This window comes from Cynara cardunculus, unplaced genomic scaffold (assembly GCF_001531365.2).
Source record: "Cynara cardunculus var. scolymus isolate 2C unplaced genomic scaffold, CcrdV1 Un_Scaffold_465, whole genome shotgun sequence".
Lineage (NCBI taxonomy): Eukaryota > Viridiplantae > Streptophyta > Magnoliopsida > Asterales > Asteraceae > Cynara > Cynara cardunculus.
Genome location: NW_020200579.1, coordinates 218926 through 231707, shown reverse-complemented (window position 1 = coordinate 231707; position 12782 = coordinate 218926). Strand labels below are relative to the sequence as shown.

Genomic DNA, 12782 nt, shown 5'->3' with positions numbered 1-12782 from the left:
AATATTTTTAGGTATCACAGTGGTATCATAGTGGTATCACCGGAGGACGGTGGCCGGAGGCCGAAGAACGGTGGCCGGAGAGAGAAGAGAGGAGAGAGGAGAGTTTTAAAATACCAAAAATATCCTTCATTAAGATTTTAATTTAAAATTACCAAATTTATAAATTTCCTAATTTATCTATTGATTTGTGGTTAATATTGGTTCTTACAGTTACTACAAACAACTCAGTTCTCCCTTGAATAGACCCCTATATATATATGACAAATTGGCTAAACTAACAAAAAAATAATAATGATCCTTTGTATATAAACCATTGTCAGGGTTTCACATAGTTTCAGCAGTTCTCCCACTTCCAGGATGAATTCTCCCCAAAAAATACCATAGGGATAAAAAAGATGCAGGTCATTTGTCAGCTTGGCTAGTTAAACATGCGCTAATTCATCGATGATTGTTTTTTACATTGCACCAACATCCACCTTCAACTTCTATACGTTTTGATCCGCTGATCATCTCCGATCAAATAGTGGCTCGAGTTGCATGATTAAATACATTTGATTAACCTAGAGTCCAGTGATTTTATGTTGTACATAATATTGACGTTTTAGACAACAACGAATTGTTGTTTCTCACAAAAATTAAGCTACACACATTTAATTAAAATCACCATTTACAAGTTACTACTCATAATGGTGGTGATGACATAGTACTCATCTATCTCTTTTGTCTATGCGATAAAACCACTTGCATGTAATCTAAAGCCTTGCTTCTTCTTGTCGGCTCGTATTAGCATGTGCTTTATTACAGGTGTTTTTATGGTATAATACTCTGTAGATTCATCTTTCTACATAATCTTTCAGTTTTATTTCAACATACTTGATGCATCCACTTGCTGCTCTAGCTCACAATTTAATTCTTGTTAGCAACATGTCTAAAACGAAGTTTCCATTGTCGGGCAGCCACAATGGAGTGACTCTGAAAAACCTCAAAATTTCACTTGTTACTGTCACATCAGCAAAACAAAAACCTAAATTAACTCCGATATGTTAAGAACCTCCTCCAACTTCTTTGTGGCTCCCATATACTTTGATAATTTTTTTATAATCAGAATAAAATTAAAAACTATAAAATTACACAAACGAGGTAAGAACTTGGGTTTTTATACAAGAACTCAAATATGTTGGTGACTTGTTAGAACCCTCCACTATGTTTTGCTTATAAACCATCCCATTGTGGATGAGCTTACAACCAATAGAAAAAATCATACTACATCTTCATCACAAATGACTGATGGCCAACTCAAGCAGAGTTTTAGACATGTTGCTGATCTCCTATTGCAGGGTTAATTACACAAATACATATCAAGTGTTGGCCAATATTCTTGCTTCAATCAGTAACTGAAGAACCAAGATTGTTGTATTTTTATAAACTCATTATACACTGATAAAATCAATGAATGGCATATAACATCGTCACCTTTTTGGTAATTAAGATCGACCCTTTCACGTACCTTTCCAAATTTCAGGTGGAGATACCGGTTGACTTTGAACTACCAAGCTCCTTGTAACTTGAATCACGACCTTTTTGTCTGCGATATGAGAACAACCGTCTCAATAGCTGACCCCAGCTGCATTCACATGTGATGTTAACAGCAATGTCCTCCTTTTCATTTTCTTCATCTTGCACGTCCGCGTCTTTGTATTCTTCTGGTTTGCTTGGTGACCTGTCAATTATTTGCATCATATACTTGCTAACTTTTATAACAAGTGGTGCCCCATTTGGAATTTGAGGTTAAATACTTGCCAAAATTCAGAATAGGGAACATATATTTTGGTTTCTTTGATTCTATGGTTTTGACAAATTAGTTTTCAATGGCATAATCAGTGCATTCATATGTCCTCAACAATGTTGTGATTGCCGTCAAACTTTATGAAATTTTTAACAGATTTGCTGATTGGACATGCATGGCGTAAGATGTGTGCAACACTGCTGAGATGGCTCTGGAAAGGGACTTTTTAACCCACGGTTGCTCGGTTCAAAAGCTTACGATGTCCATTACCAATGGCACATTATTAGCACATGTGCGTCCAGTCAACAATTACCAAAATAGCCAAATTCAAAAACTGAGATGGAATTTCATAAAAAAACCTGAGGTGGAATTCGCCACAAGTTATTTTATTTGTAGTATCATCAAAGATTTCACGAGCCCAAAGGAGGGAGAGGTCAGGTCTATATACATCTTACCCTCCCACATCCCAACTCAAGGTGGGATATATTAGGCTCGTTGGTTTGGTATAAAATCCCACAAAAGATGCTAACAGATCAATATCAATGTTGAAATTTAAACCTTAAAGTTAAATGTACATCTTGATCTTAAAATGAAAGTAGCATACCAGTTGTTTTGCTGATATGAAGCGAAGCCTGATAAGAAAGTAATGCAAAAAAACATAGGGAACTTACGCCTTGGACTCTTCCAACTCATAATCTCGCTTTTCTGGTCTTTCCTTTACAAGATTGTAACAAATGGATGTGTGTCGAACAAATTGAAGCTGCATGCAAGTTAAGAAAAGGTTTGATCCTTTAGGAGCATTTTGTTCAATTCTTTTAGAGGTATTGTGATTTCAGGCATATAATAAACTTCATTCAGTTAGTTAAGAAATCCCAACTTGTCGACATGGCCAAACCGACATACTTCTTTATAAATACAGTTATTTTTGTAAGAAATGCAGTTACATTGTCTAAATATACTATGTAAATTAACTTTTACAAATTAGATTTTAAAAATAGTTGTTTGGTTTCCCCTTGAACATGATGATGCTATTCTTATATAGTTGTTAAGGTCCTAGTATCTGAAATGCATGCATAAATGTAAGTATGTACGCAAAAAAACAAACAACAGATGTTATGATCCAGGAAAAGAAAAGCAGAAGTTGGAATAATAATCCAATATCATTACCAGAGGAATGAAAGGCTAACCTGATCACCATCCTTGATCCAATGAAGACCGACCGGATTTTGATCTTGAAGGAGCTTCTGACCCTCGAAACATAAGCAGAACTGTGCCCATACATGTGACCTTTGGACATGATCAAAATTTCATAATCAATATTCCCTTCGTCCCAAAATAAGTGTCAACATTTCTATTTAGTCTGTCCCCTAACAAGTGTCCACATTTAAAAGTAAGTCCCTATTTTCCAATTCTACCCATAAATATGAGATAGAGAAATTCATTACTCCCTCTATTATTAAGTGTAAAATTGTCATTTAGTGATTAAGAAAGTGTAGAAAATACACATCTCTAAACCTGTGTCCATTTTCACAAGCCAAGGGTCTACACGGAAACAGCCACCTTATTCTTTGAGGTATATGTCATGTCTGCGTACATCTTACCCTCTCCAAACCCCAATTCCGCATGGGATATATTGGGCTTGATTGGTTTACATTTACTTTGAGATGGAGGAAGTAACCGATCATCATGCACATATTAGAAGGCTCCCCAAGTAGTGGGATAAACAAAGGTACAATAACACTTCCATTTATATGCAACCTGTATTCTCTATTGGTTATGAAAAACTAAGATCCAACTATCCAAGAATTAATTAGATGTTCACATTTTTAGGAAACAAAGACTTTTAAACTTGCATGTCCATAACCAACTGATACGAATCCAGAAATCATTAAGTCTAATGGGAATAAAGCAAGGAGTGGAAAGTTTATTCTAGAAGGGCTAAAAAAGCAATTGTGGAAAGTGGCTAGAAAGTTTGTTAGATAATAGTATCTTTAAAAAGGGAAGGAAGGGGAGTGCATAGGACATCTTGTTATTTTTTGCATTATTTTGTTGTATTGGCTCTTGCATCATGCATTGAGAGAGGGATTCTCCCTGGATCTTTTCTGTAATTCTGTTTCACCTTTAATTCCATCAGTCTCCTTCCCTAAATTCACTGCTAAATTTCCTTTTTCCATCATTGGTCCGACATGCCATTTGATCCTGCCGGTACCATGGAGACTCGATCAATTCAAGCCCATTTTGAGCAACAGGACGAACAAATTCAGCGGTTACAGGCAGATTTGATTTCCATCAAATCTGCAATCACTGCGTTGGACCTGGATCGTGCCGAGGCCAGCGAGTTTTGACAAATGATGATGGGCTGGATGAAGCAGCAAGGTAAATTTCCGATGGGTGGTCAAGGTGAGTTCTCTAGCACTTCACCTCCGTCTCCAAAGGCGGGTGTCTATTCATTCAGGTGTTTTCTCTGGTTCTGGTCAGACCCCTGTTTCTCCTACGATGAGTCTTCCTTGGGCAGTGAAGAAAATTAAACTCCCAGAGTTTTATGGTTTTGATACTCAAGGCTGGATCCAGAAGGCTTCTCTGTATTTAGATATCAATGGTACTCCTCCTCATCTTCGAATTCGTTTGGCACAGTTGAGCATGGTGGGAGTGGCTCAACATTGGTTCACCATCGTTAAATAGGTTCATGATTCTCTTACTTGGGATCAATTCCAACTTGAATTGTTACAGAGATTTAGTGGTCTGGAAATTCAAAACACATTTGAACAATTCGCCACGATTAAACAAACAGCTTCCATTCACGATTATATTGACGATTTCAAGTACCTCTTATAGTTGGTTCCCAAATTGCCAGAATCTCAGGCTTTGGGTATATTATTGCAGGTTCACGTGACGAAGTCAAGAGATGGGTTCGTCTCCACTGACCTCAATCTCGATTAGATGCAATGTATTTGGCAAAAGACGTTGAAGAGATGCTTCGACCATCATCAGGCACTGTTTCACAGTTCCGTTTTCGATACCACCATCTGGGTGGGCTGGGTGAGGGTTTTCATTTGGATCGTTCTTCTCAATTAGGCCAGTCCAATGCTCGTGGGCCTCCAATTGTTAAACACGGTGATAAGGGGTCTTCTATTCGATTTGATTCTAGTCGCTTTCAAAATTCCCGTCAATCTGCGTCGACTCCATTGGAGATTTCTCAAGTGTTACATCGGGATCAAGGGGTCCGTTCCCTGACATGTACCGAATGGGACGACCGTCGTAAGAAGGGTTTGTGCTTTCGATGTGGCCAACAATTTGGTCCGGCACACAAGCGTCCGGAAGGGAAACTGCGAGTTTTATAGTTAGGAGAGGATGAATACGAGACTGATGAAGCGGAATTGTGTCAATTTGAAGAGGCGACAACACCGGATTTACCTCCAATTGAAGTGGCAGGTCAGGGGTTATGCGTTTCTTGGAGCTTCTTCCACGACTTCTAGAGGCAAAACGTTGAAGTTGGTAGGTACTATCTCTAATATTCCCTTAGTTGTTTTGGTGGATAGTGGGGCAATAATTTCATTTCTCGTCGGTTAGCAACCTCACTGGGAATTTCTTCAACTCAATTTGATGGTCTCACAATTCAATTGGGTGACGGCCATAAGGTATTCATCAATCAAATGTCTTCATTTGTCTATTATGTTGGGTACTTATTCTTTTCTAGTGGATGCGTTAGTATTTGATACGGGTGATTTAGACATGGTGTTGGGAATGGAATGACTACGATCTTTGGGGGAGGTCACCCATAATTGGGATAAGGCATGGATGCGTTTTATGCATCAGGGGAATCCTGTTCAACTTCAGGGGTTAACGTCAGTTCACCCGTCCTCTTATTGGCTTCAGAATTGTTTGACGTTTATGCCAGTGGTGCATTCGCTCCCGGGATTTTCCCTTCTCTCGATTTCACTCAACACATCTGGGTTGTCCTCTACTTCTTTAACCGGTTTACAGAAGGTTTTGGACATTTTTTCTACTATTTTTCAAGCTCCTACGGGTCTTCCTCTTTCACGTGTTCATAATCATGCTATTTCTTTGGTTTCCCCTCACCAGCTCATTAGTGTGCGACCTTATCGATACCCCCACATCCAGAAAGCAGAAATTGAACGACAAGTCACAGAGTTGTTGTCCTTGGGAACGATTCGTCCAAGTAAAGTGCCTTTTCAAGCTCGGTCATTTTAGTTCGTAAAAAGGATAATACGTGGCGTATGTGTGTAGATTATCGTGCTCTCAACAAGGCTACCATTGCGGATAAATTTCCTATTCCTATGGTTGATGAATTACATGTGCTCGTTATTTCTCCAAGTTGGATTTGAAATCAGGTTATAGTCAGATCCGTATGAGACCCGACAGTATTGAAAAAACAATGTTTTGGACTCACGATGGTCACTATAAATACTTGGTCATGTCGTTTGGCTTAATGAACGCTCCTTCGACGTTTCAGGCTGTGATGAACGACGTTTTTCGTCCCTTATTACGTAAATCTGTCGTCGTGTTTTTTGATGATATTTTAATTTTTAGTCCAAGTTGGATTAACCACTTACGAGATTTGTAGGCTGTCTTGGGCATTTTGTTGCAGAATCATTTTGTGGTAAATCAAAAGAAGTGTTCCTTTGGACAAACATCGGTGGAGTACTTAGGTCATATCATCTCTGGCAACGGCGTGGCCATGGATCCTAAGAAAATAGAGGCGGTAATGGACTGTCCGGTGCCCAAAAACATTAAAGGCTTAAGGGGATTCTTAGGGCTTACCGGTTATTATCGGAAGTTTGTCAAACATTATGGGAGCATCGCCCGTCCTCTCACCGATCTCACAAAGAAAGATGCGTTTCAATGGAGTTCCGCTACCCAGCAATCATTTGAGGCTTTAAAGGCTGCTTTGGTAAACGCTCCTGTTCTAGCCCTCCCAATTTTGATTTACCTTTTATTGTCGAGTGTGATGCCTCCGGGACGGGGATTGGGGTTGTTCTCATGCAACAGGGTCAACCCATTGCTTAATTCAGCAAAGCTTTGAGTGATCGCAACTTGGCAAAGTCAACCTATGAACGGGAAATCATGGCGTTAGTTTTATCCGTTCAGCACTGGCGTTCGTATCTGTTAGGCACTACTTTCATAGTTTATACGGACCAAAAAAGCGTTAATTTTTTGTTACAACAGCGCATAACCACTCCTGACCAACAAAATTGGGTGGCTAAACTCCTTGGCTACAATTTTGACATACAATACAAACCGGGTAGAAAAAATCGTGCTGCTGATGCACTTTCTCGTTGTGCTGATTCTGGTGGCCTTCAAACTTTATCTTCTACTCCATTATGGCTTCAAGGTGATGAACTAATAAGGGAAGCTAGAGATGATATAGAACTCCAACGGATTACTTCGAGTTTGTTTAGCTAACCCGTCTTCACATCCTGGTTATAAAATTCAACAGGGGGTATTATTCTATAAAGATTGTTTGATTATTTCTCGTACTTCCAAGTTTATTCCTTTTTTATTACTTGAGTTTCACCGGTCTGCTTCCGGAGGACACTCCGGTTATTACCGTACTTATCGACGATTGGCTGCAAATTTATATTGGTCAGGCATGGTAGGCAGTGTTAAAAAGTTCGTTCGTGAATGTAATGTTTGTCAGCGTTGCAAAGCCAGTTCAACCTTACCCGGGGGTCTGTTACAGCCATTAGACATTCCGAAAGCCATTTCCATTTGGGAACATCTCTCAATGGATTTCATCCTTGGACTTCCTAAATCAAAGGGGTTTGATGCTATCTTAGTAGTGGTAGACAGACTATTGAAATACAGCCGTTTTATTCTCTTTAAACATTCGTATACGGCCAAAAGTGTAGCTGAAATCTTTGTTCGTGAAGTAGTTAGACACCATGGAATTCCAAAATCGATCATCAGTGATCGTGACCCTCTATATCTTAGTCGTTTTTGGCAAGAAAATTTTCGTTCTCAAGGCATGAAGCTGCTCATGAGTTCTACTTACCATCCGGAAACGGACGGTCAAACGGAAGTGATTAACCGTTGTCTCGAATCATATTTACGTTGTTTTGCTACTGACCAGCCCCGTAATTGGTCAACATGGCTTCCTTGGGCGGAGTTATGGTATAATTCGACATTCCATAGTTCAACCGGCAAGTCCCCATTTGAAGTGGTCTATGGTCGTAAACCCCCATCTGTCATTCAATTTATTCCAGGGGAGATACGTGTTCAGGCAATAACCCAAGAACTTCGTGACCGAGATGAGGCATTGAAGCAACTCAAGATTCACTTAGCTCAAGCTTAGACAGCAATGAACAAGCAGACAAAAAACGCAGAGAAATTGACTTTGTTGAATGGGAATGGGTGTATGTCAAGTTGAACCGTACCGACAAATGTCGATCACGTCGCGTATTCATCAGAAGCTCGCTGCTCGTTTTTTTACCCTTTTAAGGTTGTGGAAAAAATGGGTCCGGTGGCTTATGGTTTGGAATTGCCTCCCTCTTCGAAGGTTCATCCCGTCTTTCATGTTTCATTACTTAAGAAGGCGGTGAGAGTGGATGGCGACCAGGTGTTACCTCCAGAACTGGAATTAAGTAATGCCGATCAGCTTGTTCCAGTTGCAATTTTGGCTTCTCGTGTAGTAAATGATTTCCAAGACTCAGTCGATCAATGGCTAATTCAGTGGAAAGGGTTGCCAATCGAAGAAGCTACGTGGGAGGATGTCTTGACTATCCAGAGTCAATTTCTAGATGCAAGTCTTGAGGACAAGACTTTATTTGATGGCGGGAGTAGTGATATGAATCCAGAAATCATTAAGTCTAATGGGAATAAAGCAAGGGAGTGAAAAGTTTATTCTAGAAGGGCTAAAAGGGCAATTGTGAAAAGTGGCTAGAAAGTTAGTTAGAGATTAGTATCTTTAAAAAGGGAAGGAAGGGGAGTGCATAGGACATCTTGTTATTTTTTGCATTATTCTGTTGTATTGGCTCTTGCATCATGCATTGAGAGAGGGATTCTCCCTGGATCTTTTCTGTAATTCCGTTTCACCTTTAATTCCAGCAGTCTCCTTCTTCCCTAAATTCACTGCTAAATTTCCTTTTTCCATCAACAACCACCATAGTTGAGAAAAAGCACCCAAATGTCATCAGGGTAATGAGAAGTTTACTTTATGGTCCATGTATATATATATATATATATATAGAGAGAGAGAGAGAGAGAGAGAAAGTTTGTTTCAAATACAACCCGTCGCATTTGTACAACCAATGCAACCCAATAAATTGAGATATTTATGGAAATGATGAGAGTTCATTTATTATGATTTGAATATTTATGGAAGATGAATATGGTTCATTAATTATGATCAATACTTTATATTAGGAAACAATCAAAACTTCTATGAAATCACATATTAATCAAATGAAATGAACGGTTGAGATTGGGTTGTATTGGTTGCACAAATGTCAAGGGTTGTACAATAACCAACCTCTCTCTCTATATATATATGCAAAAGTTCACGGGTACAACAAAGTTACCTCAAGGAGTGATAGTTCTTAAGCTCGTCGTTTCTAAAGGGGGGAACCAAAATAATCCATATGACGTGAAGCCTAGATAAAACGTGTGAACTCTAACGCAATTGGGATTATTTGGCTTACAATTCAACAATCCAAACTCAATTCCTTAACTTCCCCCACTCACCATGACCCGAAAATAGGAATTTGCATACATATACGAGTAAAATGAGGCTGCTTGTGGTAGCAGCAGGCACAGCACCAATTCTTGACTAGAATAAGACCATTGTATATTAAACATTTGTACCATGTGCATTATTAAGATTCATTTCTCAGGATTTATTTATTGACACCAATTTCCTCAATTTGAAACTTTTAGTCACCAATTTCCTCAATTTGAAACTTTTAGCCACCAATTTCTGGCTTTTGTCAAATCTGAAAATCGATTTCAAAAAGGTTGATGTTGTCTGAAATAATAAAATCCGTAACCGTAAGGTTAGAGTACTATGAACATAAGGCTATGCGGTATCTATTATGTCACAAAACTTTCAGAAGCATAAGGTTACGGCATGACGCCACGTCCATGTAAAGTTACCATCACTCTACTATTACCACCATATTATTAATCATCTTTGGCAACCATAAGCTAGCTATTAGAAAAACCCTGCTTTGTTAAGCTAGCTTTTGAACTCCAAGTGCTTCTTTCCAATTATTTTTCAATATCTCTTTTATGTCATTTTCCATTGTTATGTAACTTATCAGCTAGTTTTTACCAAACATGACTAGTTTATTAATTATGAGCTAGCTTATAAGCTAATTTGCCAAACATAGCCTAACCCGCCATTACTAGTAATTTTACAAAAGGAGGCTACTTTACACACAAAACTACATTAGCAGCTATATGTTTACAGGTTTTTCTACATTATATGCATATACATAGTGAGAGAGCGAGAGAAGAAATCTGGGCCTACCAAGAAACCTTGCCAATTCCATGTTTGGGCAAATGGCTAAAAGCAGCCTCCACGGCCTGCTTCAGTTGTGCCACCGTAGGGTTCTTGGCAACAGTAATATCTGTATCAAACAATCAACCGATTTCCTCATTTTCAAATTTCAAATTAAACTGAAAATGTCAGAGGATGATCATGAATTACGATCAACAGAAAACTGGAATTATATGTGGCATCAAATAAATCGAACAATAACAGAAAGTAAACACTTTGGAAAGAGAAAAGTACCGAAGGAAGATCCATCTAATTTGAGAACAGTAAGTTTGATAGGTTCTAAGGGTAGTTTCCCATATGAAAAGCTCTTGCGAGATAGGGTTTCGATAAGCAACAATGGAGAAGAAAGAATGCTTAGAGTTGAAGAACTCTCATTTATCTCAAACGAATAGTTATCAGTATTATCGATATCATCATGATTACACGAATCTTCTTCCAAAGTTCGCATCTCCCTTACTTAAAAATTAATTATGAGCAGAGCAGAGCAGCTGCTGCTGATGGTGATGATGAAGTGATTGGGAACAACATTCAATCATGAGATGATTTCTTGATCATTATAAATCCTTCAAAAAGAAAAGAATGATTCTTTGCTTGAGAATTGGGGTGGGGGGGGGGGGTGTTAGGGTTTTTGCTTTTGGATATGGAAACTGCTTTGGATGGGATTCTGGTGTTGGGAGAGAAGCCTTTGCGCCTCTGGGTCTGGGAGAGTGGCGTTGTTTCATGGCCAAAAGAAAATAATTTTCCATTCTAAAAGTGGTTTTGGAGCCTTATAATATTTGTCTGCAGCATTTAGCGTTGACGTTTGACCATTTGGTAATAGCTATCGATAATCTCTACTGACATTTACTTGGGTTGTTATATAATTTCTTTAAAATAGAGAAATAAAAATTATAATCTTTAAAATAAATTATAATTAACATCAACTGATTTTTTTATATAAGAAATTTTATCATTAATTGTTTAATTTAAATATTTTATAATTTTAATACAATTATTTTAAATATATATAAAATGTAGGCATGGGATGGGGCGGGGACCTCAATTCTCGTCCTCGTACCTGATTACTTATCTCTATCTTCGTCCGCGTTCACATCCCCGCCGGGGAATATAATCACTACCTCATCCCAATTACCAACGAGGAATGGGGATCCCCAACGGGGGAAACGGAGATTTTATTTTTTGTTTATATAAGTTATTTTAAATTAAATATGTGAGAAACTATACATGTTTAAATCTCAAACATTTTCAATAAACCTAAAACCAAAATGAATTTAATTTAATACAAAAAAACCCACAACATCATATAAGAGCTAATAATGTAAAACCAGAAAAATCAATTAAATTCAAAAAAACTTAAAGTCACATGTAAAAAAAGATATTAAGTAATATACAAAATTTATCGAGTAATTGCATTTTGACTTGACATCCAAAATATTAAATATTAACATCCAAAAAATAACAATTTTTAGATTATAAACCTAGTTAGGAAATAATAAATTATGAAATAACGCTTTAGTTGAAATAAACAAATAATATATATATATATATATATATATATATATATATATATATATAACGGGTACGGGACAAGGCTGGGAGTACCATATCCGTCCCCGTCCCCATCTCCGGTTTAGCGGAGAATCTCTGTCCTCGATAGGGGCGGGTGGACCGGGTCTCCTGATAGGTCGGGGCTCATTCTCATGCCTAATAAAATGACATATCAATTCAACCTTTATTTATAGAATGAATAAAAACTCATTTCTCTCTCTTCTATTTGAATTTTTAAAAAAATTCTTTCTATTTGGAGTTTTCTCCATAATTCTCTACTTTAAAAAATAAAGTAGTAAAACTATTGAAACACTATAAAGAATAAAATATTGATTTTCTCTGTTACAGAGAAACTGTTGAAGATGTTCAAAGTACATGACCCGCAACTTAAGGAGGGGCCAAATATATACAAAAGATCACGTAAAGTAGTTATTGTTGAAATTTAAGAGGTACCATGTACAAGTTTTGAAATTAAACATCTCTTTTGAAACTTTCACATTTCAAATATTAAAATCAAATTATTTTTAATTTTTATGTTACATTTTATACCCTTTATAATTAGTTATTTAATTTAATTTATATCTCTTTCTTTTTTATTTTTCATCTTTATCATATTATCATACATAATCGTATATTAAATAAAATATATTAAAAAATACGATTCATTTTTAACAAATTATACCGTTATAATCGTCTCATCAATGGCTTCAGAATGAAATCAATATTGAATATTTTTCGATTTAATCATATTATTAAATAACATAAATACGTAGTGAATTATTCTTAAAACTTTCATTTTATATCTTATAGTCATCGTATTTAATTTGTTTTATACTCCTTATTTTTTCATTTCTATTTTACATCTTTAATTTACAAATTTAAAGTTGTAGAAACTTTAAATCTCTACATCTCAAGATAATATTAAAGATCAAA

General features: G+C 37.1%; 1 protein-coding gene across 1 annotated transcript; it reads right to left on the bottom strand.

The window, feature by feature from the left end:
- Window positions 1-1166: 1166 nt before the first annotated feature.
- Window positions 1167-10877, bottom strand: LOC112501686. Its single transcript, XM_025105383.1, has 5 exons — window positions 10536-10877; window positions 10272-10371; window positions 2974-3073; window positions 2458-2546; window positions 1167-1720 (listed from the first exon to the last, which is right to left on the bottom strand). The coding sequence occupies exons 1-5, from the start codon at window positions 10747-10749 to the stop codon at window positions 1519-1521; spliced, it is 705 nt and encodes a 234-aa protein (XP_024961151.1). The 5' UTR covers window positions 10750-10877; the 3' UTR covers window positions 1167-1518.
- Between the last annotated feature and the right edge of the window lie 1905 nt (window positions 10878-12782).